The sequence below is a fragment of the Lemur catta genome, chromosome 7 (assembly GCF_020740605.2).
Source record: "Lemur catta isolate mLemCat1 chromosome 7, mLemCat1.pri, whole genome shotgun sequence".
Classification (NCBI taxonomy): Eukaryota; Metazoa; Chordata; class Mammalia; order Primates; family Lemuridae; genus Lemur; species Lemur catta.
The window spans coordinates 97,450,515-97,477,821 of record NC_059134.1 but is presented as its reverse complement, the minus strand read 5'-3'; the positions used below and the strand labels follow the sequence as shown (position 1 = coordinate 97,477,821).

The following is a 27,307-nucleotide window of genomic DNA, read 5'->3' as shown; positions in this document are numbered from 1 at the left end:
TCAAAGTTTACACAGCTTGGTGCATATTTTCTATTAAAACCATCAGCTCAGCTGTCTCAAAGGATATCCTTTAAGATCACCATACTCAAAGAGTGCATTACACCTTCTGGAATAATCTGCTGCCTCTTTTCTTATCTTTGGACCTCTGCAGAGACTGAATGAGAAGACAGCTTTGCAGGTAAGAACAGAGGAGAATTGTTGATCTGGGACCCCCTATCTCCTTTTACTTCCCCACTGGAGTGGAATGAATCAAAATACTCTGTTGGATGTGGATAAGAACTTCTGAGCTCATTCATGCTGAGAATGATACTAGGTGAAAAGGAAGCTCTTCCATTTGAAAAACTTCTATCAGGCATTTACTGTATACAGGGAAATATCCTAGATCTGTGAGAAATTCTTGACTAGATAAAGCCATGTATTGTTTTGAACTGATAAATAAAAATGGAGGGACTTGGGAGCTTGCCATTTGTTAGTGGGTGGCAGAAAATGTAATAGTCGCTGGAAAGGAGTATACTGGCTCAGGTGGCATTTATTTAACCCAAGGTTAAATAAAGTTTCCTTGGATAACTGATATCCAGGGAAATTAAGTGCCCTGCATAAAGTCACAAAGGGCTAGAATTCAGAGGGGATGAATTATTAATTTAAAACCATAAAATATAAATGCAATTGAAAAATCTCATCTGTAATACTTCCTAATATTATTTGGTGTTTCCTTCCAAATGTTCTCTTTATATATGTAGTATATAAAAATGTACACAAAAAAGACTACTACACATTTAATTAAAATTTATGCACTTTTTTTTACCTTTTCACATTTAATACTCTCCCATATGTCACCATATATATCATAGTATTCATGTTAATGGGTTTTAGAGTAGTAAAATAATGATAAACCACTATTTGTGTAAATGATCTTATACAGAGACACTGAGATTGTGTTCAGCACTTACCTATAAGTTAATATTGCTTTACAAAATTTTTCACAGGGCATTTTGCTTCCTTAAAATTTTTCTCTTTGGATAAATTCCAATTACTGGAATCACTGTGTCATAGGTTTTGAAGTCCCCTTTACAGGACATTGCTAATTCATTGTCAATGCAGGAAATCCATCAAAGTACACTAGCTCCCTTGGGTTTCCTCAGTTTAGAGTTAACTACACTTGTTGAATATCATGTTTGTGCTTTCAAGGTGTTTGTGTAGGTGCGCAGAAGGTTGTACCCAATGTTCCTGGAAATATGTTATTATTGCATCCACAGTAATCTGGCATTAAACTGTTTGCTTCTTACATTCATATAATCTTCTGAGATGCCTTTAGCTCAAGATTTTGTGAGACTTGGCACACGTGCCTCTCTTCTGATCTGGGACTTTATTCAAAACAGCAATTGGTATGAATTCTTATGCCCAGCATATATTTGGCCTTCAATAGGAACTTTGTCTTAGTCCAGTTGGGCTGCTATTAAAAAATACCATAAACTGGGCGGATTATGAACAGCAGAAATTTATTTCTGACTTATGGAATCAGGCAAGTCTAAGATCAAGGTGCCAGCAGATTTGATGTGTGGTGAAGGCTTGTTTCCTGATTCACAGATGATACCTTCTTGTTGTGTCCTTATGTGGTAGAAAGGGTGCCCTCATAACCAAATCCCTAAAAGTCCCACCCCTTAGTAGCATCATCTTAGGGATTAGAATTTTAATATATGAAATTCTAGCAGAGAAGCAGCTAGCCAGATTTAGTTTCCTAGTATTTATAAACTAAGTACATTGACATCAGAAATAGATCAGAGATCATTTAAACAAATGACCAGGAAAGTAGGAAGTGGTAGGCAGGTAGATGAATTTCAACAACAGTAACTTTATCATGACGTAGATAGGATTTTGCAAATTCCAAAGCTGATTTTAATCAATGTTTGAATCTATTACAACAAGAAGAATTTTCTTCATAGTTCCTAACACAAAGAGTTAGCCAGTGCTTCCCTGGACCATAGTAACTCACCTATACTCTGATACCATCCCCTCGTCATTGGCCAGTTAGGGTTCGATCTCCTTTAAGAATCCTGTAAAGCCTCCACTTAGAAGTAAGATCTCCCTGTTGTGAAATCTCATAGAGCTTAGGCAGAACATTTGATGTGGTTATTTGCTACAGCATGTTGTCCACCATTTTTAGTCAGCATATTATGATTCAATCCTTTTGAAAATTTTGATTGGATACAGTAAGTCTAAATGTAGAAATGCAACTTTATATTACTTAGTAACATACACTATACATGTTAGACCTTTAGATTTAGGAATGGAGCAAGGTTCAAGAAGAGGTCACAATTGGGGACAGGGTGAGTGAATAAGTTTTAAGTATCACTTGATAATAAAAATGAAAAGATTAATGACATAATTTAGACCACATGAAAGTGTTTCACATCAACAAAACTGCTTCAAAATGTCATGAAATCTACAGCACTGTTTTGCACATATATAAAATGATTAATTCTAAGTAGTATTTTTAGTTACATGCATGCTTTATTTTCCTTACTAGATTACGGGTTCTTAGACAGTAGGAAACATGTCTATGATAGTTTATTCAAAGCTCACAGTTGCTCAAAAAGTTAATCAGGGTAAATGTATTTGTCAGGGTCCAAACAGAGAAGTAGAAGTAAGAGATCTGTTATAGGGACTCAATCTTATGTAATTATGTGTGCTAGTTAAGCAGTGTCTACAAGGATGTTACTTCCACTGTGATATTACTAAAGATTAAAGTACACGGAGAAGGCTGTTAGGAAGGAAAAATAAATTTTAAGTGGAAGAGAGAAAGAATAAGCTGAAATCCACAGCACAAGCTGGAGCTCACAAGGACAGTATGAAACCTTATGAGTTCTTGTTGACTCTGTCCTTGGTAATATGGGTGTCCTCCCAGGTTTCTCCGTTTATGGATTTGAACACACATACTTGTTTCAGATGACAAAGAAGCTGAAAGGGGATCCTGGGGACAGTGGAGAATTTTTCTGCCCAGCCAGTGCCTTGTGTCAAGACATGAGTTAAAAAATGGCTGCTGCTTCAATTCTGCCTTCCAAATCTCCTGTAAAAATCTCTCTGGTGGCCCATCCTAACTGGAAATGTGCAGGGAAGGAAATTCCAGGACATGGTTTTCTGCCTAGGCAAGGTGATACCTTACAAAGCCACTACAGTAAGTTCTCAATCAAGATTTTTTGAATGAATGAATTAATGGATGGATAGATGAATGAATGAATAGGTTGATACTCAGGTTTTCCAGTCCAGCCACAAAAGTCAATTTAACTTATATTGAAACTGTGCCAAAGTATTTATAAATAAAAAAACAACTCCAATCTTAGGTAAGGACAAATTTTATTTAAGAGAGCACTGCAAGAGGAGGAACAAGTGTTACAATAGGGCGAACCCTCAGATCCTAAGATCCACAAACATCTAAAAGGTCAGGAAAAAAAAGGTCTGTTTTGTTCATAGGAAGAATAAATAAGGTTTATTCAATGTCTTTTTTCACAGTAAGGAGAATTTTCCTGTATGCCAGTGTTGGCTCAGGCTGATGGTGGGTCAAAGGTCAGAGTCCCCTTGGATTGGAGAGAAGCTTAACCAAAGTTTGGTCAAGTTAGCCAACAAGAACTTTCTTCTGCTGGAGCAGTGAGGACAAACAGTTTAGTTAACCATTTGTGAGGGAAGAATAAACAGGGTGAGGAAGAACCCAGTGTGGCGAAGTGGCACCAGTATTTTACCTGAGTTCAGTCTATTCTTGGTGGGGGTTATTAAGGAGGTGTTGTGTGCTCACTCAGCCTGGGGGACAGAGAGAAAACTGGCCAGAGTTTGGCTAATAAGTATTTTCTTCTCGTTTATCAGTGGAGATGAGCAGTTCAGTTAATCATTTGTGAGGCAAAGTATGAGGCTTTGTAGAGTCCGTGTTTGGCCTTGTCATAGGTAAACAAAGAGGACATCTCAGAGTCCTGTGTAAGTCATTTGGGAAAGTATGAGTCCTTCCAGTTAGCCTTTTCCAGAAAACAAAGGGAGGATGAAGGGATTTTTTTTTTTTTTAACCAACCATTGTTGTGTCTCAGAATCATAGGTCTTGGGTGAAGTTCAGCATTGTCAATTCCTCGTAGAATTGGATCTACTGAAAAGCACTTTGACCTTAACCTTTTGGCCTGCCTTGAGAATTAGCTCCATGAGTCTTCTTTCCACACTGATTTGAAGGGTACTGTTGAGGATTTTGCCTACTGTGTCAGTGACTCCCCGATATGGCTGAATATGTCTGCAGGAAATAATGTGGAGCACATGGAAGTCTCACACACTCCGATGAGTATGTAAAATGGTGCTTCTATTTTGGAGAACAGGCAGTTTCTTATAAAGTCACGCATACACTTACCTTATCACCTTGGAAATGCACTCCAAGAGAAATAAAATCGTCTACCCACACAAAGATTTGTACACAAATGTTTATAGCAACGGTATTCATAATCATGAAAAACTAGAAACATCCCTAAATGTCCTTCAACAGCTTAGTAGATAAACAAACTCTGATATGTCCACGCAATAAAATACCATTGAGAAATAAAGAGGAATGCACTATTGAAAAACACTACTGCTTGGATTTGCTGAAAGAAAGAAACCTGTCCCCAAAAGATACGTAGTAAATAATTCTATTAATTTGACATTCCCTCGAATGAATATAGAGGAGATCAGAACAAAGGAGTTGAACGCTGAAAGTGGGTCGCTGTCCCTGGCAATTGCTGAAGATTCTGCCGACTGGGGGCGGGACAGAGAGAGCAGGACCCTCTACCGGACAGATGTGAGACAGCGGGACAACGATGAAATGGGGACAGCTGGCGGCTGGTGGATTCAGCCCGCTGAACAGCCATCTGCTGACCCCTGAGGAGTCGGCCCCAGCGCTGGCTCTCTGTGGGTGGGTGCCCGCAATTTATGGGGTCCACAGCCTGGAGATGCTGCCGCGTGATGTGGTTTTGGGTAGCACCCCTTCCTCATCCCAGAGACTTTCGCCCAGGGCATGGCGGGCTCCACCCTAGGAGGTGGGGAGAAGCCAGAGGAGCCGCTTTCTCTGTGCGGCTAGCATGCAGCGGCAGGACTTTGGTGCTAAAAAGTAGTCCTCGATCTGTCAATTCAGCTAGCCGGGACGGTGCTGGTGGGTGAAGCTTGAGCGTGTCCCCCAACACCGGTGCTCCAAGGGTGGAGGGCTGCCATCTGTGGGATCCCCAGATGCTGGGGCACACAGCAGTCTCAGACAACACCCCTTCCCCACCCCAGCGCCTTTCTCTCCAGGTGTGGCGGGCTCTGCTCTTGGAGGCAAGGAGAAGGGAGAAAAGGTGCTTTCCCTGTGTGACTGGTGTGAATCTGCAGGGCCTTGGTGCTAAGCAACAGGGGCCTCCTGTTGATTCAGCCCACCAGACTGGCTTAGATCATCTCATAAGAACATAACTCTAGGGCTCACTTTCTGCATCTGGGTGGCTGCCAGCTTTGGGGTTTGTGGACCAGGAAGGAAAATCCTGACCAGAGTCCTCAGCAATTGCACCAAGGGACCCCTCCCATCAGGAGCGGCCTCCCAAAAGTGGCGAAAGTGTCCGGAAAACATATTAGTGGCTCCCCCTAGCAGCAGATCAAGGAACCATAAAAGCATACACACTCAGGCTTGCAGGTACCAGTTATGGTCTATCTTGCCCTTATCACCACCTAAATGGGGAACAGCGTTCAAGTAACCCTCGGTAGTGACAAGACCCTTCCCAAAAATCGGGGCATTCATATACCCCATTTAAGGGATCAGAGCCCAACACAAAGGCATTAGATTACCTGGAGAACTGGCTCCTCCATGCAAACTACAATCAACAACAGAGAGGGTAATCCCATAGCTTAACAGTGCCTTCCATCTCATGCTATTAGAGGGCAGTGGAGTCATACACACAAGTGTGATCCACCACCTGTGGGCTTAAGCTGGGGGAACCAAACTCACTAATCTCCATTGGCAAGCTGGGAAGACAACAGGTCAGAGGTACCCATACTTGCTAAAACACCTTTCAGGCAATACAAGACCAGCGTGACTCTTTCCAGCACTGTCAAGGAACGTCCCTTTGGGGACTTGGAGTTAGGGCCATAAACCAGTCCTAGCTCACCCAGTTCTTGACCAAGTAGCCTGTTGAGAAAGAATCAGTGAAAGAACACAGGAAACATGAAAGGTCAGAGAGAAAAGTCACTCCCAAAAGAAATCATTAGACCCTCAACAACGTATACCAATTTAAATGAAATGATTAAAATCTTGGAGGAAGAATTTCAAATATGGATTATAAGAAAACTCAATGGAATTGAAGAGAAAATACAAACCCAACACAAAGAAGCCACAAAAGCAATAAGGAAATGAATGAAAAATTATCTAAAGAAATTGAAATATTATAAAAGAACCAAACAGAAACACTGGAAATGAAAGAAGCATTTAAGGAACTACAAAACACAGTGGAAAGCCTTAAAAACAGGAAAGAATCTCAGAGCCTGAAGATAATGCCTATTTGCCAAACAAATCAGATGAAGAAAAAGAACACAGAAGCAAGAGACAAGAACAAAATATACAAGAAATATGGGATTATGTAAAGAAACCAAACATAAGAATTATAGGCATCCCAGAGAGAGAAGAAAATACACAAAGGATGGAAAATCTATTTCTTGAAACACTGGAGGAAAATATACCTGTCCTGGCCAGAAATCTGGATATCTAGATACAAGAAGCACATAGAACTCCCGGGAGACTTAATGTGAAAAAGCCATCACTACATCACATAATTATTACATTTGCCAAGGTAAGCAAGAAAGAAGCAAATCTTCGAGCAGTAAGATGAAAACAGCAGGTAACCTACAAAAAAAAAACCTATCAGACTAACTGCAGACTTCTGAACCGAAACCTTACAAGCCAGATGGGACTGGGCGGGCACTTAGCCTCAATCTTCTAAAACAGAATAATGGCCAACCTAGAATTCTTCTGCAAAACTAAGCTTCATCTATGAGGCAGAAATAAAGACTTTTCCAGACAAGCAATCACTCATGGAATTTGCGAAGACCAGACCTGCCCTGTAGGAAGTACTCAGACCTGCATTATACACTGAACAGCATAATATAGACAACCACCCAAGTAAAATCACTCAAGACTTAAAGTCCAGAACCTGGATTCCACATTGGCTCGAGAGGTAAAACAAAATGATAAGAACTTATCCAACAATATGAACAGAAATCTACCCCAAATATCAATTCTCTGAATAAATGTGAATGGCTTGAATTGTCCTCCGAAGAGACATAGACTGGCTCAATGGATAAAAATTCATAAGCCAAGTATCTGCTGTCTCCAGGAAATGCATCTAACTCACAAAGATGCTTTCAGACTCAAGGTCAAGGGTTGGAAAAAAAAAAAAAACTTCCAGGAAAATGGAAACCAAAAGAAAGCGGGGATAACTATACTTATTTCAGATAACATAAACTTTAAAATAGCAAAGGTAAAGAAAGACAAAGATGGTAACTAAAGAACAGTGAAAGGAAAAACCCAACAAGGAGACTTAACAATTTTTAACATTTATGCACCCAACACAAGAGCACCCAGATACATAAAGCAAACCTGTTTGATCTAAATAGCATGATAAACAGTAATGCCATAGTATCTGGGGATTTCAACACCCCACTGACTGAACTGGACAGATCCTCCAAGCAGAAAAGAAGCAAAGAAACAATGGACTTAAACAGAGCTCTAGAACAAGTGGGTCTAATAGACAGCTACAGAATATTCCACCCAAATAAAGCCGAATATACACTCTTCTCATAAACTCATGGAGCCTTCTCAAACATCATTCACATCCTAGGCCACAAATCAGACCTCAACAAATTTAAAATAATAGAAATTATACATGTATCTTCTTAGACCACAGTGGTATAAAATTAGAGTTCAATTGCAACAGCAACCCTCACCACTTCACAAAGTGATGGACATTAAACAATCTATTGCTGAAAGACTATTGGGTCAAGGAGTAGATCCAGATGGAAATCAAAAGATTCTTTGAACTAAATGATAATGGGGACACAAGTTATCAAAATCTGTGGGATACAACAAAAGCATTCCTGAGAGGAAAACTAATAGCATTACATGCTCACATCCAAAAGACAGAAAGCTCAAAAATTAACAAACTAATAAACTGTCTCAAGGAACTGGAAAAGGAAGAGCAAATTAATTCTAAACCTAGCAGAAGAAAAGAAATAACTAAGATCAGAGCAGAACTAAATAAAATTGAGAATAAGGAACTATACAGAAGATCAATAAAACCAAAAGTTTGTTTTTCAAGAAGATAAACAAACTTGACAGCCCTCTTGCTAGACTGACAAGAACTAGAAAGGAAAGGACTCTGATAAACTCAATTAGAAATGAAAAAGGAGAGGTTGCCACAGACATCACGGAAATAGAAAACACTATCTTTGAATACTACAAAAATCTATACGCCCAAAAAATACAAAATGTGGAGGAAATGGACAAATTCTTGGAAACATACAACCTCCTTAAGCTCAATCAGGAGGAAATAGAATTCCAGAATAGACTGATATCAAGCACAGAAATTGGAGCAGCAATTAAAAACCCCCAACAAGAAAAAGTCTGGGACCCGATGGGTTACACCCAAATTTTACGTGTGGAAAGTAATTTGGAGATACCTCAAAGAATTAAAAATAGAAACACCATTTGATCTAGCAATCCTACTACTAGGCATCTGCCCAAAGGAAAAAAAGATATTCTATAATAAAGACATCTGCACTCAAAAATGTTTATGGCAGCACAATTCAGAATAGCAAAGATGTGGAAACAACCCACATGCCCATCAATACATGAGTGGATTAAGAAAATGTTGTATATGTATACCATGGAATACCACTCAACTACAAAAAACAATGGTGATCTAGCATCTGTTATATTATCCTGGGTAGAGCTTGAGCCCATCCTTCAAAATGAAGTATCACAAGAACGGAAAAATAAGCACCACATATACTTCCCATCAAATTGATACTAACTGACCAACACTAAGGTGCTCACATGGTAGTAATAGTTACTGGGTGCCGGTCACATGGTAGTAATAGTCACTGGGTGCCGGTCAGGTGGTGGGGAGTAAACTTACAACTAATAGAAGCAGAGAGCACAGTATGGAGGAAGGGCATGCTTCTAGCCCTGCTTAGGCGAGGCAAAGGCATTGCATGTAACCAAAATGTTTGTACCCCCATAATATTCTGAAATAAAAATAAATAAAAATGAATAAATAATAAATAATAATGCTAGCAGTAACTAAAATGACTGACATATATTAAGTTCTGCTCAAGCTAGGCTCTCTACTAAAGACTTGACACTTAGTTCATTTACCATGTGCCAGATTACATGGATTACCCCCATTTAATCCTTTGCACTTTGTTTCAAATCGACACCAAGTTGTTGTGTATAAGAAAAGCCACCCAATGGACTTTTTTGGATGGCAGTCTGGGTCAACTCTTGCTTGTGGTGATGACAATAATAAAAAGAGTAATAGTTATAATCATGCATTGAGTGCTTACTATGTCCCAGACACTCTTCCAAGAATTTTACATGTACTGATTGATTTAATTTTCTCAACTGCTCTATGGAACAGGTACTACAATCATAGCCATTTATAAATGAGGAAACTAAGGAATTGAGGAAATAAGTATTAATGACTTGCCCGATGTCATACAGCTTCTCATGGCACAGTCAGGTTTGTCAAGGATAGAAACCGAATCTCAAAAGATGATTACACATGCTTAGAGAACAGATTTGTTACTCTCAGTGCATCTTTCATTCCTGGAATTCTGAGTGGTGTAACAATGAAAATGAAAATTTCAGAAATATTTTTAGAAGTTGAAAAATGGTATTCGAAATAATGTCAGAAAGAGATACCTGTACTTTCCACCAGTCTAATTCTTTCTTGGTGTTAGTGAGAAGTTTAGTAAATGGGGAACCAATGAAATAGTAGGAATGGAGGCCAGACCACTCATTAGAACTATATATTGTGCCTGTGTCTTCCAACTCTTCTCATTACTTGATGTTTCTTGATCCTCTCTGTAGGCTAAGCTACCTGCCAAGATGTTCCGTTTGCAGAATCCACAGATGCTGCATATGCTAGAGAAATCCTTGAGGAATAGTCTCCCTGAGTCCTTAAAGGTGAGAGTGGAACATTCTTAGAGAAAAAAGGACTAGGAACTGCCTATAAAAGAGCTGAGAAAGAGAACAAGGATTCACTGAGCACTTATTTTGTGTCAGGCACTCACTTGTGTAGCATCTCATTTAGTAACGTCACCTTGATGCAAGGCAGGTATATTATCCATGTAATTGGTGAGGCTCAGTTATATACCTTGACCAAGATAACACCAATAGTGAGTTGCGCTGTGATTTGAATCCAGTATGTTCTTTGCTGTGTGCTGACTCAAAATATTTCTTTGTACCCTTTCAAGCATTGTGTTATATAACACTAGAAGTCTTCCCAAAGTTGCAACATTGACTGAAACTAACACATTAATGTTTAATTTGTTATTTTGAAACAATTATTTGCCTGATAAGTGGTTAACTACATGATTCTGCTCTGAAACTATTAATAAATCAATTATTATTTTATCAAACTCCAAAGGATTATGTATTATTTTTTTTTTTACTTGTGTTTCTGTAGTTTTTTTTTTTTTCAGCTTATTATGGAGGTACAAAAGTTCAGGTTACATATATTGCCCATGTACCGTTCAAGTGTGCCCATTCCCCAAACAGTGCGCATTACACTCATCATGTAGTTATACCCCCATCGCCTCCCCCCGAGTCAGAACATTCAAGCATGACCATTCCCCAGACAGTGCGCAACACACTCATCCTGTAGGTATACACCCCTACCATGGAGTATTACTCAGCTATAAGAAATAACGGTGATATAGAATCCCTTTTGTTCTCCTGGAGAGAGTTGGAACCCATTCTATTAAGTGAAGTATCCCAAGAATGGAAAAACAAGCACCACATGTACTCACCAGCAAATTGGTTTCCCTGTACTATTATTTTTATTTTTTATTTTTTATTTTTTTTGAGACAGAGTGTCACTTTGTTGCCCTGGCTAGAGTGAGTGCCGTGGCGTCACCTAGCTCACAGCAACCTCAAACTCCTGGGCTTAAGCGATCCTCCTGCCTCAGCCTCCCGAGTAGCTGGGACTACAGGCATGCGCCACCATGCCCAGCTAATTTTTTCTATATATATTTTAGTTGGCCAGCTAATTTGTTTCTATTTTTAGTAGAGATGGGGTCTCACTCTTGCTCAGGCTGCTCTCAAACTCCTGACCTCGAGCGATCCACCCACCTCGGATTATTTTTGATGAGACAGAAATTTTCTTTTAGAAATGGATCAATGATCTTATACCATGGAAGATTTTTTTCCAGAATAGTATATCTTGCAAAAGGACTAGAGTGTTACCAGGGATAAAGAGTGCCTTTATATAATGACAAAGATGTCAAATCACCAAGAAGACATTAAAAAATGCTGAAATTTATACATCTAACAACAGAGGCTCAAAATACATGAGGTAAAAACTTAAAAACTGAAAGAAAAAATAGCTAAACCCACACAATAAAATGAAAGACTTTATCACTTGTTAGGTCCAGAGGTGAGAGAGATACACACACATGAAGCCTCATGTGTAGCAAAATGCTGTGTATTTTGAGCATCTGGGTGCAGATGGGTGGAGGAGAAAAAGCATCCATGAGAGAAAAGGAGAGAGCCTTGGGTTTTATAGAGGGTTTTTTCGGCGGGGGGGGGGGGGGGGGGGGAGTAAGTAAGTGGGCCAGAACAGCAGTTTGTAATTAATTCTTTTGCAAACAACTAACTCTTGAGACCATTGTCCCAGTCACAACATCCTTCAGCTCTGGCGTCATCCTTATCAGGAGAGCTAGGAAGGGATAAACTTTGTCTCTATCAGGGAGGGAGAGGGAAGGAATGCTGGCTGCAGCTGTCTGTTAGATTTACAAAGTCTAAGGACTCTCCAGACTTCTGCTGCTATTGTTTTACAAACCTAAGTTTTGTATTAACCACATTCTGTCCTAGACATAGTTTTCGGGTTCCCACCTGGAACAAACCTAACATCACTCTTCTCTCAGTACTGTACAGAATAGGCAGAAAATACACAAGTATATAGAAGAACTGAACAATACTATAAACCAACTTGAACTAGCTAACATTTACAGAATGCTTCCCCCACCAACAGAAGAATACATATTCCTTTTAAGTGTTCACAGAGCATTTACCATACTTTTCAGAAATTTTAATAAATTGAAACATACAAAGTATGTTGTTAAACAATAATGAAATTAAACATAATATTAAAAAAATAAAGTATCTGTAAATTTCCCAAATTTCTAGAAATTATACAACCACACTCCTAAATTAACCATGCTTCAAAGTCACCAGGAAAATTAGAAAATATTTAATTGAATGAAAATGAAAGTACAACATATCCAAATTTGTGGGATGTAACTAAAGCAGCGGGAAATCTATAGCATTAAATTCTTATACTAGAAAAGAAGAATGATCTCAAATCAATGAATCAATGTTTTAAGTTTTCACCTTAAAAACTAGGTAAAGAGCAAATTAACCCCAAAGAAAGCAGAATAAAGGCAGTTATATTTTTTAAAAAGTAGAAGTCAATGAATGTGAGTGGAGAAAAATAATGAAGAAAATCAGAGTCTATAACCTGGTTCGTTGAAAAGATCTATAATGTTGAGAAACCTCTAATCAAACTGACCAAGGAATAAGGAGAGAAGACACAGATTACGCCTATCAAGAATGAAATGAGCGACATTGCTATAAACCTTTGGCGTCTTTCTACCCTGTCTGCTGAGACATTATGTTCCCAACCGCACGTAGGTCCCAAGGACCACTTTGCTATGCACTGCTGTATCTCCTCTCCCCACAACCCCAAGGCCACCTCCACTTTGGAGGCTCTCTCTTTCTCAACTTCTTTAGTGCTCTTCTTGAGGGCACTGATGTTTGAACAAATGCTTGTAGGAAAGGTTAAATAGATAGCACCATATGTAATATTCCTGAACTTCGGTCACCAAAGCCTGTGCTTTTAACACTATGCTGTGACTCTACCTACTAAATAGGTGGAAGCTCATTTAACCTTCCCAGAAAGTAATTTGGGTATATATGCAAAAGGAAAAATATTTAAATGGTAGTTGACATTTGACCCAGAAATTCTCCTTCTAAAACTGTAATAACAGACACATTTGCAAAGATTTATGCAAAGAGTATTCACTGAAAAATTAAATTAATCTAAACAATCAGAGAAAACTGAAATGACCAACAATAGGAAGTAGGAATAGTGAATATATGGAATATATGTCCTTCCATATAATGGACATGAAGAAGTCATTAAATATAGTAATGTAGATTTGTGCTTACTGACATGGAAATATGCCCATAGTACCATAGTACAGTGTATGTGTGAAAAATAGATGTTAAACTAATACATATTCAGTAATGTTATTGTTTATAGTGTATATACATAAATAAATGGAAGAAAATGGAAAAATAAAACACTAAATTCTACAATGTGAGACTATATGATTTTTTATTTATTCATTTTACTTATCTTTTAACTATATTTATAAAATATTCTCATGGTTTGACCCCTGAGTTTATTTCTATTTGGGGTAATAAAATAGAACCTGAAGATTGTTTAAACTAGATGTCCTACCAGTTATTTACCATAATTTCATAGAAATAAGCCTTGTCCTGGTCAAACACAAGACACTTGATTATTCCTTTGAAATGTGCTGACCTCCCACTTTGTTGAATGCTGTAGGTTTATGGAACTGTCTTCCATATGAACCAGGGAAACCCATTCAATCTAAAGGCCCTGGTGGACAAGTGGCCTGACTTTAACACAGTGGTTGTCCGCCCTCAGGAGCAGGTAAGTTGCCAGACGTGGAATAAATACGCCTCTATGTTTATATTTTCTGCGTGCTTACCCTGTGCCTGGCAATATGGTAGACCCCAGGGAAACAGAAATTAATCATCATCATGGTCAAAAAATCTCTGTTCTCAAGAATCTCACAGCCTGAGGAAATCACAGAGAAGTAGATAAATTTCAACATGGTGTGAAAATGGACAAGAACATACAAGAAATTTATATTTTTGTTTTAAGAAATGTTCTTGTTTAAAGAATATTTATGCTCTTTACTTAAGATTATGCTTTAAGATACAGAAGTAGCACTGGCATAGAGATGATTAAAACTAGAGATTCCAGGGGTTGTGAGGAGAGGACCAGAGAACCTTCCTGGTAGACATTTCACCAAAACTGGATTTTGAAGGTAAATAGACTTTTACAGCTTACAAGGGCTGGGGGTACAATCTAAGGTGAGAAACTAACACCTAAAAATATATGAAGGTATATATAAAGAATGTTAGGAAAATATAAGGAACAAGGTACAATGTCTGTATTTGGGAATATATTTTCAATACCAGACTTTAAAAAATAACTCAGACAAGGTGGTTAATACATTTCATATATGACTATGTTTGAAGCACATTACAAATGTAAAGTAAAAATCCAAATCCAAGCATGTAATAATATCAATGTTATTGATATAGTATCATTTTCATATAAGTTATTGAGAAATAAAATGTAAGTGTATATTGCTTTTTAAGCAGAAAAGAAGGAACAATAATTACTTTCATGAATTCATATGAAAGCACAAAACTCACTGGTAGAGGTAAATACAAACCCAGAATACTTCAATATTATATGGGAGTGTACAAATCATACATATCTCTAGTATGAAGGTTAAAAGACAAACTAGTCAAAACTAACTAAAGCTACAATAAGTTGTTAAGGAATCCACAGTATGAAAAGATGTAAATTGTAACATCAAAAACACAAATTGTTGGGGGAAGGGTAAAGTCTAGAGTTTTTATATGTGACAGAAGTTAAGTTGTTATCAGCGAAAAATAGCCCATAGTGACTATAAGATGTTTTATGTAAGCCTCATGGTAACCACAAAATTAAACACTACAGCAGATATAGAAATTAGAAAGAGAAAAGAATCAGAATCAAAGCTTAGCACTGCAGAAAATTACCAAATTACAAAGGCAGACCACACTAGAGGATAAAGGAAACAAGAGGTCTACAAAATAACCAGAAAACATATAACAAAATGGTAGTAGTAAGTCCTTACCTATCAATAATGACCTTGAATGTGAATGAATTCAATTCCCCAATCAAAAGAAACGGAATGGCTGATAAGTGGATTAAAAAAATCAATATGTAACTATATTCTGCCTACAAGAGACCAACTTTAGCTTTTAGATCACACATCAGCTGAAAATAAAAGGATGGAAGAAGATATTTTATGTAAATATTAACTAAAACAGAGTGGGATGGCTACACTGATAAAATAGGCTTCAAGTTCAAAACTGTCATAACAGACAAAGATCATTACTTAATGATCAAAGGGTCAGTTCATCAAGAGTACATAACAATTCTTAATATATGGGCGTCCAACAATTAGGCATCTAAATACATAAAGCAAATATTAATGAAAGTGAAGGGAGAAATAGATGGCAATATAATAATAGTAAGGGACTTCAATATCCCACTTTCAACAATGGATAAATGAGACAAAAGATTAATGCGGAAAAACTGGACTTGAATTTTACTTTAGACCAAAGGGACTTAACAGACATATTCAGCTATTCAGCAGCAACATAATGGAAATGCATAATTTTCTCTAGCACACATGGAAAACTCTACAGAGTAGGCCATATGTTAGGCCACAAAATAAGTCTTAACAAATATAAGAATATTAAATCATATCTAGTATCAATTCAGACCACAAAAGTATGAAATTAGAAATCAATAACAGGACTCTTGTAACATTCACAAATATGTGGAAATTAGACAATATGCTCCTGAACAACCTACAGATCAACGAAGGAACGAAAAGGAAAATTTAAAACTATCTTAAGAAAAAATAACAATGAAAACACAACATACCAACACATATGGGATACAGCAAAAGCAGTTCTAAGAGGGAATTTTTCAGCAGTAAATGTCTGTATTAAAAGAGAAGAAAGATTCCAAGTAAATAGTCTAACATCACGCCTCAAAGAAATAGAAAAGGAACAAACTAAACCTAAAGTTAGCAGGAAAAAGGAAATAATAAAGGCTAGAACAGAAATAAAATAAATAGGAAGTATAAAAACCATAGAAATTATCATTCAAACTGAGTCAGTTTTTTGAAAAAAATAAGATCAGCAAATCCTTACCTAGAGAAGAAAATAGAGAAAACTCAAATAAATTAAATAAAACATGAAATTGAAGATATTACAAATGACATCTCAGAAATAAAAATGGTCATGAGGGACTATTACAAATAGTTATATGCCAATAAATTCAAAGACCTAGAGAAAATGGATAAATTCCTAGGCATATACAACCTACCAAAACTGAATCAGGAAGAACTAGAAAGCCTGAACAGACCAATAATAAATTAAAATATTAAAGAAGTAATCCAAAACCTCCCAACAAAGAAAAGCCCAGAACCAGATCATATCATGACTGAATTCTACCAAACATTCAAGAAGAATTAACTTTTCCAAACAATAGAGCTAGAGGGAATACTCACGAACATGTTTTCTGGGGCTGGCATAACTTTAATACTTAAGGCACTCAAGGCATTACAAAAAAACAACACTATAGGCCAAGATCTATAGTGATGAACATTGATGCCAAAATCTTCAATAAAACATTAGCAAACTGAATTTAACAATGCAACAAAAAAGATTATACATTATGACCAAGTGGGATTTATCCTTGGCATGCAAGGCTGTTTTAACACATGCAAACCACTCAGTGTGAGATATCACATTGGCAGAATGAAAGATAAAAACCACATGATCATCTCAATTGATGCAGAAAAACATTTGTCAAAGTCCAATATCCTTCCCTCTCTCCGTCCCTCCCTCCCTCCCTTCCTTCCTTCCTCTGTCTCTCTTTCTTTCTTCCATTCTTCCTTTCTTTTCCTTTTTTAAAGACAGAGTCTCACAAGTTGTCTGGGCCAGCCAACATCCTGTTTTGATTAAAAAAAAAAGACTCTCAATATTTTAAATATAGAATGAAAGTTTCTCAACACCATAAAGGCCATTCATGGAAAACACACAGATAACATTATGATCAATGGAGAAATACTGAAAACTTTTCCACTAAGATGTGGTACAAGGCAAGGATACCCATTCTCACCACTTATATTCAACATAGTACTGAAAGTACTAACAAGAGCAATCAAACAAGAAAAAGAAATAAAAGGCATAGAAATCAGAATGGAAGACCTAAAAATTATCTCTATTTGTAGATGACTGAGGTAAAAATACAGGCTCCCCACCACATAACTGAATCAGTGTGCTGACCTGGAGTGCTCAGCAAAATTGTTACAAACTAGACGGGAAGGTACCAAGGTACACACTGGGCCTGGGAAAAGTGCCCAGCACTGTCCTGGGTGCCTCAGCACTTTCTTGCCCTGAAATAGCCTGTTCAGAAGGAGCCCTGACTCCTTATAACTGCTTTGGCTGTCTTATAGTGAGCTTTAGCTAATTGTAATACTAAAATCCCTACCTAGTGGAAAATTGTAATATCACTAACATAACATGGGCTGCATGACAGCATAAGATGGTGGTACCGTGCCTGTGTGGTATGTTTCCCTGTGAACAAGCACAGATAAAATGTAAAAACTTTGTACTACTCATTGGGAAGGCATCTAAAGCAACACATCAGGGTGGGCAGATGTGGATTTGCATGCCAGAAAGCTCCTGAGGAAGAAATTCCTGTGCTGCCCAGGGACAAGTGCCTTAGTAAGTAATCTCTAATAAACTGGTCTAAGTCATCAAGCCGGTCCTATCTGAGTCATTCTTTGGTCTCTCAGCGAAGACTTTTTTGGATATCACACTAAAAGATTAGGTTAAAAAGAAAAATAAATAAATGGGGCTATATCAAATTTAAAAGCTTCTGTACAGCAAGGGAGACAATCATTAAAATGAAACACCAGCCTATGGACTGGGAAAATATGTGCAAAGTATATATCTGATAAGGGGTTAATATCCAAAATTTATAAACTCATACAACAGAATAATTCAAAAACAACTCAATTTAAATATGGACAAAAACCTGAAGACATTTCTCCAAAGAAAACACAAAAATGACCAACAGTTACATGAGAAGTTGTGCAACATCATTAATCATCAGAGAAATGAAAATCAAAACTCCTATGAGATACCACTTCATACCTGTTAAAGTAGTTATTATCAAAAGGCCAAAAGATAAACATTAGCAAGAGTGTATAGATAAGAGAAACCTTGTACACTGTTGGAGGGAATGTAAATTAGTATAGCCATTATGGAAAACAGTATGGAGGCTTCTAAAGAAATTAAAAATAGAACTACCACATAACCCAGCAAATCCTCTTCTGGGTACAGCAGTCCCTCTTCTGGGTGTGTATGCAAAAGAGATGAAATCATCATCTTGTAAAGATATCTGTATTCCCATATTCATTACAGAATTATTTACAACAGTGACAATATAGAGACAACCTAAGTGTTCAACAGATGAATAGATAAAGAAACTGTGATACATGTATTCACTGGAATATTTTTATTCTGCCTTAGAACAGGAAGCTCTGTCATTAGCTGCAACATGGATGAATGTGAAGGACATTATTCAAAGTGAAATACGCCAGACACAGAAAGAAAAATAGTACATGACCTCACTTATATGTGAAATCTTTTTTAAAAATATTCAAATATACAGAGATGGAGAATAAAATACTGGTTACCAAGGTTGGGGAAAGGGGAGGAAATCAGGAGATGTAGATCAGAAGTACAAAGTAGCAGTTATGGAGGATAAATAAATCTAGAGATCTAATGCACAACATGAGGACTATATGTAATAAAATTGTGCTATATTTGGGATTCCTGCTAAATGAGTAGATTTTAGCTGCTCTTGTCACAAAAACAAAACAAAAGAGTAATTATGCAAGATGATGCATATGTTAATTTCCTTCACTATACTAAACATTTTACTATCTATATGTATCCCATAACATCATGTTATATACCTTAAATGTAGATGACAAAATTTATTTTAGAAAAACTAAACAGAACATAAAAATGAATGAATTTAAATTATGAAAATCTAAAAATGGAATAATATTTGCTTTTGTAATGTGATCTTAAAAATACTGATTGTTACTCATATTATTGCTGAGTTATGAGTGCATATCTGTGCAAAATTTTTCAGCTATTCTACCCTAGCTGGGTAGTTGTCTTTTGATCCTTCCTTCATCTTCAAATAATCCCACTTTATATTTGTTAACTTTGAGAAGTTTTTTTGACCAAATATCTTTCAATTTTGCTGAGAAGGCAAATGATTTTTTTTTAAAAAATAGCACATTATGGTTTACATTTTAAAGACATTCCGTGTCTTCATTTTTGTGTAGCTTCATCATGTGTAGATGGAAGTTTTAATATTGTCATGTTCATAGCACATTTGTTGTGAAACTCTTTGAAATAGAGTAAGTTTTACTTTTGAAAGAGAAGCTTGTCTTTCACCATAATACTTTTCTTTCTCCTGAAGATTACAGAATTATGGAAGAATCCTTTTTAAACCAATGCATGTTTGGTTAACTCAAAGTTGTAACGCAACATATAAATAGCTGGTTCAGCAGTGTTTTTTTTAATCATAAGTTGACTGAGTCTCTGACTTGGTTTCATGATGTATATGATTCAAGAATAATTATAATACATCAAAAATTGATATTTAATTTCATAAAATAGCATAGTATAATGAAATACTAAACACAAATATTGCTATCTCTTGGTATAAACCATTTGATTTATCCCATGTTGTCCAACCAAACAGGAGATGACAGATGACTTTGATCACTACACCAACACCTACCTAGTCTATTCTAAAGATCCCAAGAACTGTCAAGAATGTCTTGGCACATCGGATGTCATCAACTGGAAACAACATTTGCAGATCCAAAGTAAGGAGACTGGAATATAGGCTGGGTGTTGGGACCACCTGTGTCTACATTGTAGGGTCACTTTTCATCTGGAGCACATTCCTCTACAACATTTACATCTTTCTACCAAATTCTAGACTCTCAGCTTGATGTTCATTTATTGCACTAGCTGTCACCACCTCTTCAGGGGAGCAGAATTACAAACTATGGGGCTGATACAAGGAACTGTGAGTAATGTAATTTCTTATTAGCTGAGGATTCATGACACATTTTTCAGACATATTCAGGATCTTTTAGTATGGTTGCATGTGAGAGTAGAGCTTCTTCCCCGGCCTTTCATTCCTGAAATAACAAAGGCAGCTCATTGTGCCACAGAGCACCTCCCAGGTCACCAAGGACAACAGTAGCTGCAGTTATGAGCACAGCTGGCCTCTTGAGTCAGACTCCCCACGGTGGCATCCTTTCTCTGCCCATTACTTGCTTTGTATTCTTGTACAGCGTCTTAACTATTACTCAGTGTCCTCATATATAAAAATGATAGTAAAAGACTCTAAAGCATAGGTTCAATATAAGGATTAACTGAGATATCAAATCAATACCTGGGAGTGTAGTATGTGCACAATCAAGATTGGCTACTATTTTAAAATACCACTTCTCCTTTGATTTCACAGTAATACACTAAGGATTTCTAGTATTATCTCTATTATACCTAAGAAAACATTCTCAGGAAGTGACTTTCCCATGGTGACAGAGTTAGTGCCAACACCTCAAGCAAGATTGTCTGACTCTAAGCCCTACATATTTTCACTGGGCAACTTCTTGTAGCTTCTAAATGGGCAATTACTTCTCTCCTTTCTTTACTCCAATCCAGGTTCACAGTCCAGCCTGGATGAGGTGATACAAAGTCTTGCAGCTGTCAAATTCGTTGGGGTCAAAAGATCGCAGTGCCTTCTCTATATGATGCCTAAGACAGCAAGGAAACTGGTTCCTTTCCTGCTGGAGAACAAGAACTTTGGTCCTGAATCTGGCAGACCCAAGGCTATGTGAGTTTGGTGAAAGATACTCTTACTACTCACCTCTTTTCCTGCTGAAATAGCCTCCCCCATTCTCTCCCTACATTCACTCTTGCCTCCCTAAAATCCATTTCCAGGGTGATACTGTTAGTACATAATGTGGATTATGTCATTCTCCTGCTTATAAGCCACTAATGTTTCTCAGCTGAACTTGAATAAAATCCAAAGTCCTTCCTGGGTCTCAAAGGCTGTGCATGACCTGCACCCGTCACCTCTTAAACTTCACCTTATCCCTCCTGCTCACTCCTACCAGCAGCTCTGGCATTTCTGACACATGATTGTCATACACTCATACATACCTCTGGGTCATTGCATTTGCTTTCCATCTGCCTAAAAACTTCTTCCCTCTGATCTTCACACACTTTTCCCTGTTTGCCATTCATACTCTCCAATATCATTTCCTTTGACAGTTCTTTCCAAAGCACCCTATCTAAAACCACCTTCTCCTATAATTCTTCATTATAAAACCCAAGATTTATTTTCTAATCATTTTCTTATCATTATCCAAAATTGGCTTATTTGCATATTTATACACTTGCCTGTTGTGTGAATCCTTCCCCACAATATTTCACATCCCACGGGAGCAGGGGTCCTCTTTGTATTGTTCCCTGATAGATCCTTAATAGCTAGAACAGTACCTGGCATCTAGTAGGTGCTTAATAAATAACATTTAATGAATTCACTTCACAGAGCAGAGGTTTTCCAATAAAAAGAATTTAAACAAATTATATTTCTCCCCCATTCTTTTTTTTTTTTTTTTTTTCGCGACAGAGTCTCGCTCTGTCACCCTGGCCAGAGTGCCATGGCGTCAGCCTAGCTTAGAGCAACCTCAAACTCCTGGGCTCAAGCAATCCTTCTGCCTCAGCCTCCCAAGTAGCTGGGACTACAGGCATGTGCCACCATGCCTGGCTAATTTTTTTTTTCTATATATATTTTTAGATGTCCATATAACTTCTTTCTATTTTTAGTGGAGACGGGGTCTCGCTCTTGCTCAGGCTGGTCTCGAACTCCTGACCTCGAGCGATCCACCCACCTTGGCCTCCCAGAGTGTTAGGATTACAGGCGTGAGCCACCGCGCCCGGCCCCCCATTCATTTTTAGTCTACTATTGAGTAGAATTGAAAACCGATGATAGAATTTGATGTAGAGATGCTCAATCCCTTGGTCCTCTATGCTCTAATATATCCTGAAGAGCTTTATTCACATTGTAAAACACTTTCAACCTAAAAAGCGCCTCCACGTCTAGAATTTCATGGATCGTCTTGTCCATCCTATGTGATAGGGAAGAAGACATTCTCCCCATTTCCTGGCAGAAAGCTGGCTCTGATGAAGTGGCTTGATCACCGTGTGCCTGGTCAAGGGCTTGAGTCTAGATCTTCCAGTTCCACATCCTAGGCTCTTTGCAGGATGTCTGTTGAAGCCCCATTATACCATTGCAGGAGCCTTCAGACCTCAGTCCTCTGGAATGGTGGTCATCTGCACTCCATGTTGCTATTTGTTCAACATAGTGGCCAAGGACCCTTGGACACCAACATTCTAAGATTCCATGATTTGAAGCTCTCGCTTTACAGCCTGCTATAGTGTGCTTTGGGGCACTCATTTATTTTCTGTTTACTCATTTTTCTCATTTATAAAATGGGGGTGATATCACCTGCCTCATCTTACATGGATAGTCACAACAATATTGAGGAAAACAATACTTAATTGTTTTTTGCTTGAGACAGAGTCTGACTCTGTCTCCCTGGGTGGAGTACAGTGGCATCATTGTAGCTCACTGCAACCTGAAACTCCCAGACTCAAGTGATCCTCCTTCTTCAGCCTCCCAAGTCACCACTGGTGGGACTCCAGGCATGCACCACCACGCCTGGCTAATATTTTTATTTTTAGTAGAGATAGGGTCTCACTCTTGCTCAGGCTGGTCTCCAACTCCTGAACTCAAGCAATCCTCCTGCCTCTGCCTCCCAGAGTCTAGGATTACAGGCTTGAGCCACTGCTCCCAGCTGAACAATACTTAGTTTTTATGAATTTTTTATTGTTTGTGTGGTGCTGTCCTAGGTACCTTTCATATAAGAGTTATTATAATATTCATATCTGTCCTTTAATAGAGGTGCTATTCATAATATCTTCCTTTTATATGAGAAGAAATGGAGGCAGAAAGATATTAAGTTGCTTGCCTGAGATGGCACAGCTAGTCAGTTTATGAACCCAGGCAGTCTAGCTGCTGAGACCATACCCTTACCCATGTTCCTGTTTGCCTCGCAAGACAATTTGGGCAAAAACAATATAATACTTCACAGTATGTATGATATTATAGGCTGTTTCTTTTTCCTTTTTATCAACAGTGACCAAGAGATGTTTAAACTCTCATCTCTGGAAATCACCCATGCTGCCTTGGTAAATAAATTCTGGCATTATGGTGGTAACGAGAGGAGCCAGAGATTCATCGAGCGCTGTATCCGGACCTTCCTCACTACCTGTCTGCTGGGGCCTGAAGGGACCCCTGTGTCCTGGGCCCTAATAGACCACACTGGAGAGATGCGGATGGGTGGCACCGTGCCTCAGTACCGGGGCCAAGGCCTTGTCTCCTATGTCAACTATTTCCAGGCCCAGGCTCTGGAAAACCTTGGCTTCCCCACGTATATGCATACAGACAGAGACAATAAATTCATACAGAAAATGAGTCACACTCTGCAACATATCCTCATGCCGTGTGACTGGAACCAGTGGAACTGTACACCTCTGTGAAACCAGCCCTGAATATAAGTCAAAGTTGGGTGGGCTGTGCATGTGGCTGGAGGAGTGGGTGCTGGACAGAGAGAAAGAACAAATTGTAATCAGCAGGAAGGGAGGGAGTGCTGTTTGGACTCTGGAAAAAAAGTGTGAATGGCCAACAGGTTTGTGCTCACACTGTCCTTCCAGGCTAGCAGACCTGGTGTGGTCAGATCGTCCTGGAGTATGACCCCTGGCTTTGCTCAATTTCCTACACACCTAGATCTCAGTGACACTTTTTATTCAACTGCGTGCTGCCCTAGTGCTCCTCCTGGAAATCCCGAATCTCACATATGGATTGTTGCCTGTGGACAAGTCTTGCCAGTTTTGCCAAGATGTGACACTATCTCCTGATTAGTATAACTTTTTCCTATCTTTTTCTATGTCCTCTTTATTTAGTGGCCAAAATGTGTCTTATCTCTTTTGTAGGTATTTTGAGGTGATTCTTTCAGGGTTAGCCCTTTGATCGCTATTCAATAACCATATTAACATATTACCCACAATTATGTGATATTGGGTGTAGATGACACCTGGGAGAGTTAATAAGGGAAGACGAACTGATGGTAGCATTTTTCCTCACTGCCAGTCAAAGAAAGTGAGAACAGCATTATCTTCCCAAGGCTGGGTTAATTTCCATTGTCATAAGCACCCTACCATGAAGAAATTTTATGTTTGATTGTAGAAGTTAAGATAGAAGATCCATCAGTCATAGGACATGGAGAGGGGATAGTTGGAAAAGATAAAAAGATAGATCAATAGTGACAAATATTCAATTACACCAATAAAGCACATTTATATAACCTTTACTTAATGTCACTGAATTTTTTATTGGTATATCATTGTCATATATGTTTTGAGGTACATGTGATATTGTGATACATGCATACAGTGTGTAATGATTAAATCAGGGTAATTAGAGTATCCAGCACGTCAAGCATTTATCTTTTCTTTGTGTTGGGAATGTAATTTTTCTCCTCTAGATGTTTTGAAATATATGGTAAATTATTGTTAACTATAATACTGTTTATTTTCTTTTTTATTATTCCTTTCTTCTTTTCTTTTTAAAAATGCATTTTCTTGAGGAAAATTCTAGGGACTGAAGTTAGTGACATCAAAATAAGACGAAATTGTCCTGCTTATTAGCATGAAATTTTCATGCCGTTTGTCCAAACAGATCTACTTGTCACAGCTGCTTCTGAGGAGGGCCTCAGACTGCTTCCACTCATGGCACAAGGCAAAGAGAAGCTGGAGTGTAGAGATCACATGATGAAAGAGAGGACGAGAGTGAGGGGAGGGAGGTGCCAGACTCTTTTCAACAATCAGTTCTCCAGGGAACTAAAAGAGGGAGACCCATTACTGTAAAGAGCACAGCAAGCCATTCACTAGGGATCTGCCTTCACAATCCAAACACCTCCTACTAGGCACCCCCCCAATACCTGGTACCACATTTCAACATGAGATTTGGAGGGGACAAACAAACTTCATGTAATCTATAGCATTTCATCCCTGCACTGCCCCCCAAATCTCACGTCCATCTCACATTGCAAAATACAGTCATTCCATCCCAATAGTCCCCAAAAGTCCTAACTTGTTTCAGCCCCAACTCAAAAGTCAGAAGTCCAAAGCTTCACCTGAAATTCAAGGCAAATTCTTTCCAGCTATCATCCTGTGAAAACAAAAACAAGTTATTTATGTCTAAGATGCAATAATTGCACAGACATTGGGTAAACAGGGAAAGAACACTTTGGCATGTAATGTCAGCCATGGAGACAAGGCTGTGGTTGGCTGTCATGGAGGTGAGAAAGAGGGATGCTGAGAAAGCTCCACCTCTTAGGCATATGGGGCCTGCCTGACTAGGACAAGAGAGAATGTGTCCTGCTTGCAGACCAGCAGCCTGAAAAGCATTGAGTAACAAGCTTTTCTCTCAGATATTAAGTTGTGGCCCTTTCCTTCTACAAATCTTCAAGACATAATAGATTTAGGGACATCTTTCCTAGACTTTTCACAATTTACAACTCTTTCTCACCAGCCAGCATAGGAGGGAAACATTTTTGAACATTTTGAAGTGTGCCTGGTGTAGATTTGTCATCTCTTTTAACTTCCACCTAGATTACTGTCCTATACAATAGGAATATTTTTCTTACACTTCAAAATCAGCTCCAGATAAGATGCAGATTATTTGTATTAATTATTTTTATGTGTTATCAAAGCATGTGTTAGCATTTGACTATATATATATATATATATTTTTTCTATTTTTAGAAACAAGGTCTCACTATGTTGCTCGGGCTGGTCTCAAACTCCCAGCTCATGTGATCCTCCTGCCTCAGCTTTCTGAGTAGCCTCCTGCAGGCCTGTGTCACGATGCCCAGCTTGTCTGGCTCTATTTTCATAACGTTTTACCATGTGTAATTTTGGGGTAGTAGAAACTCCATATGGAGGCAAGCTTCATGTAACATTGTGCTGTAGGTATGTATCCACTGGTATACTACAGGCACGTGCCACTATGCCCAGACTGTCTGGCTATATGTTGATAATTTTTACCATGTATAATCTTTGGGTAGCAGAAACCCCAGATGGAGTCACGCTTCATCTAAAACTGTAATGTAGGTATGGATGCACTGGTATATAGGAAAAACTAGTCTGAAAAGTCCTAAATGAGTTTGTAAGATTTAATGAATTAAGGGATTTAATGAGTCTTTTTTTGTGTGGGAGAGGGAGTATACACATTTCTGCAGTAGAACAACATGGAAACTTTTAAAGAAAATTTTCTCTCCATTGTCTAATGAGTATGAGCCTTATGGAAAGGGACTAGACATAGAAACTGAGGAAAAAACTTATTCTACTAAATATTTTATGCGCACATTTGTATGTGCATAATGCACTACACTAGGTCATTATTTATTTAATACAACATTTCTACGTGCTTACCACGTACCAGAAACTTGTCTAAGTAATTATTTTCTAAGCAATTATAACTATGTATACCTAAATTACAAAAAGGCAATCTCAATTCTGCTTATATTTTGGATTTTTAAAGCTGGAAAAACTATAGCTCCCACCCTGATGGTGAGACAAGGCTGGACAAACTACAAAACAGTGTATGTTCTGAAATTAGGGCGGTGAGGACATCAGGCAACCAAGTGGCCTGAATCCTGATCAAGGACAGGCTCTTCTTAGGTAAGAAAGGACACACAGATTGTCTCAGCTGAGGCAGAGCACGGGAAGAGCCCTTAATTTTCCTCAAAACCCTACAAAATAAGTACTATTATTGACTTAATTATTGATACATTAGTGAAGGTAAGAAAAGATGAAATAATTTGATCAAGGTTACACAATAGGTAAGTGGTACAGTTAAGATCCAAACGCTGTTAGTTTGGG

General features: G+C 38.2%; 1 protein-coding gene across 2 annotated transcripts; it reads left to right on the top strand.

Moving 5' to 3' along the window:
• LOC123642732 (glycine N-phenylacetyltransferase-like) lies at positions 1-24,732 on the top strand. 2 transcript variants are annotated; one of them, XM_045558131.1, is made up of 6 exons: positions 2-178; positions 10,112-10,207; positions 13,875-13,982; positions 19,980-20,106; positions 20,957-21,128; positions 23,500-24,732. In XM_045558131.1, exons 2-6 carry the CDS (start codon positions 10,130-10,132, stop codon positions 23,900-23,902), a joined length of 888 nt encoding a protein of 295 aa, XP_045414087.1. In that variant the 5' UTR covers positions 2-178; positions 10,112-10,129; the 3' UTR covers positions 23,903-24,732. The 2 variants fall into 2 exon arrangements, with proteins under 2 accessions (XP_045414088.1, XP_045414087.1); XM_045558132.1 differs by lacking the exon at positions 13,875-13,982 and having other exon boundaries at positions 1-178.
• Positions 24,733-27,307: the final 2,575 nt, after the last annotated feature.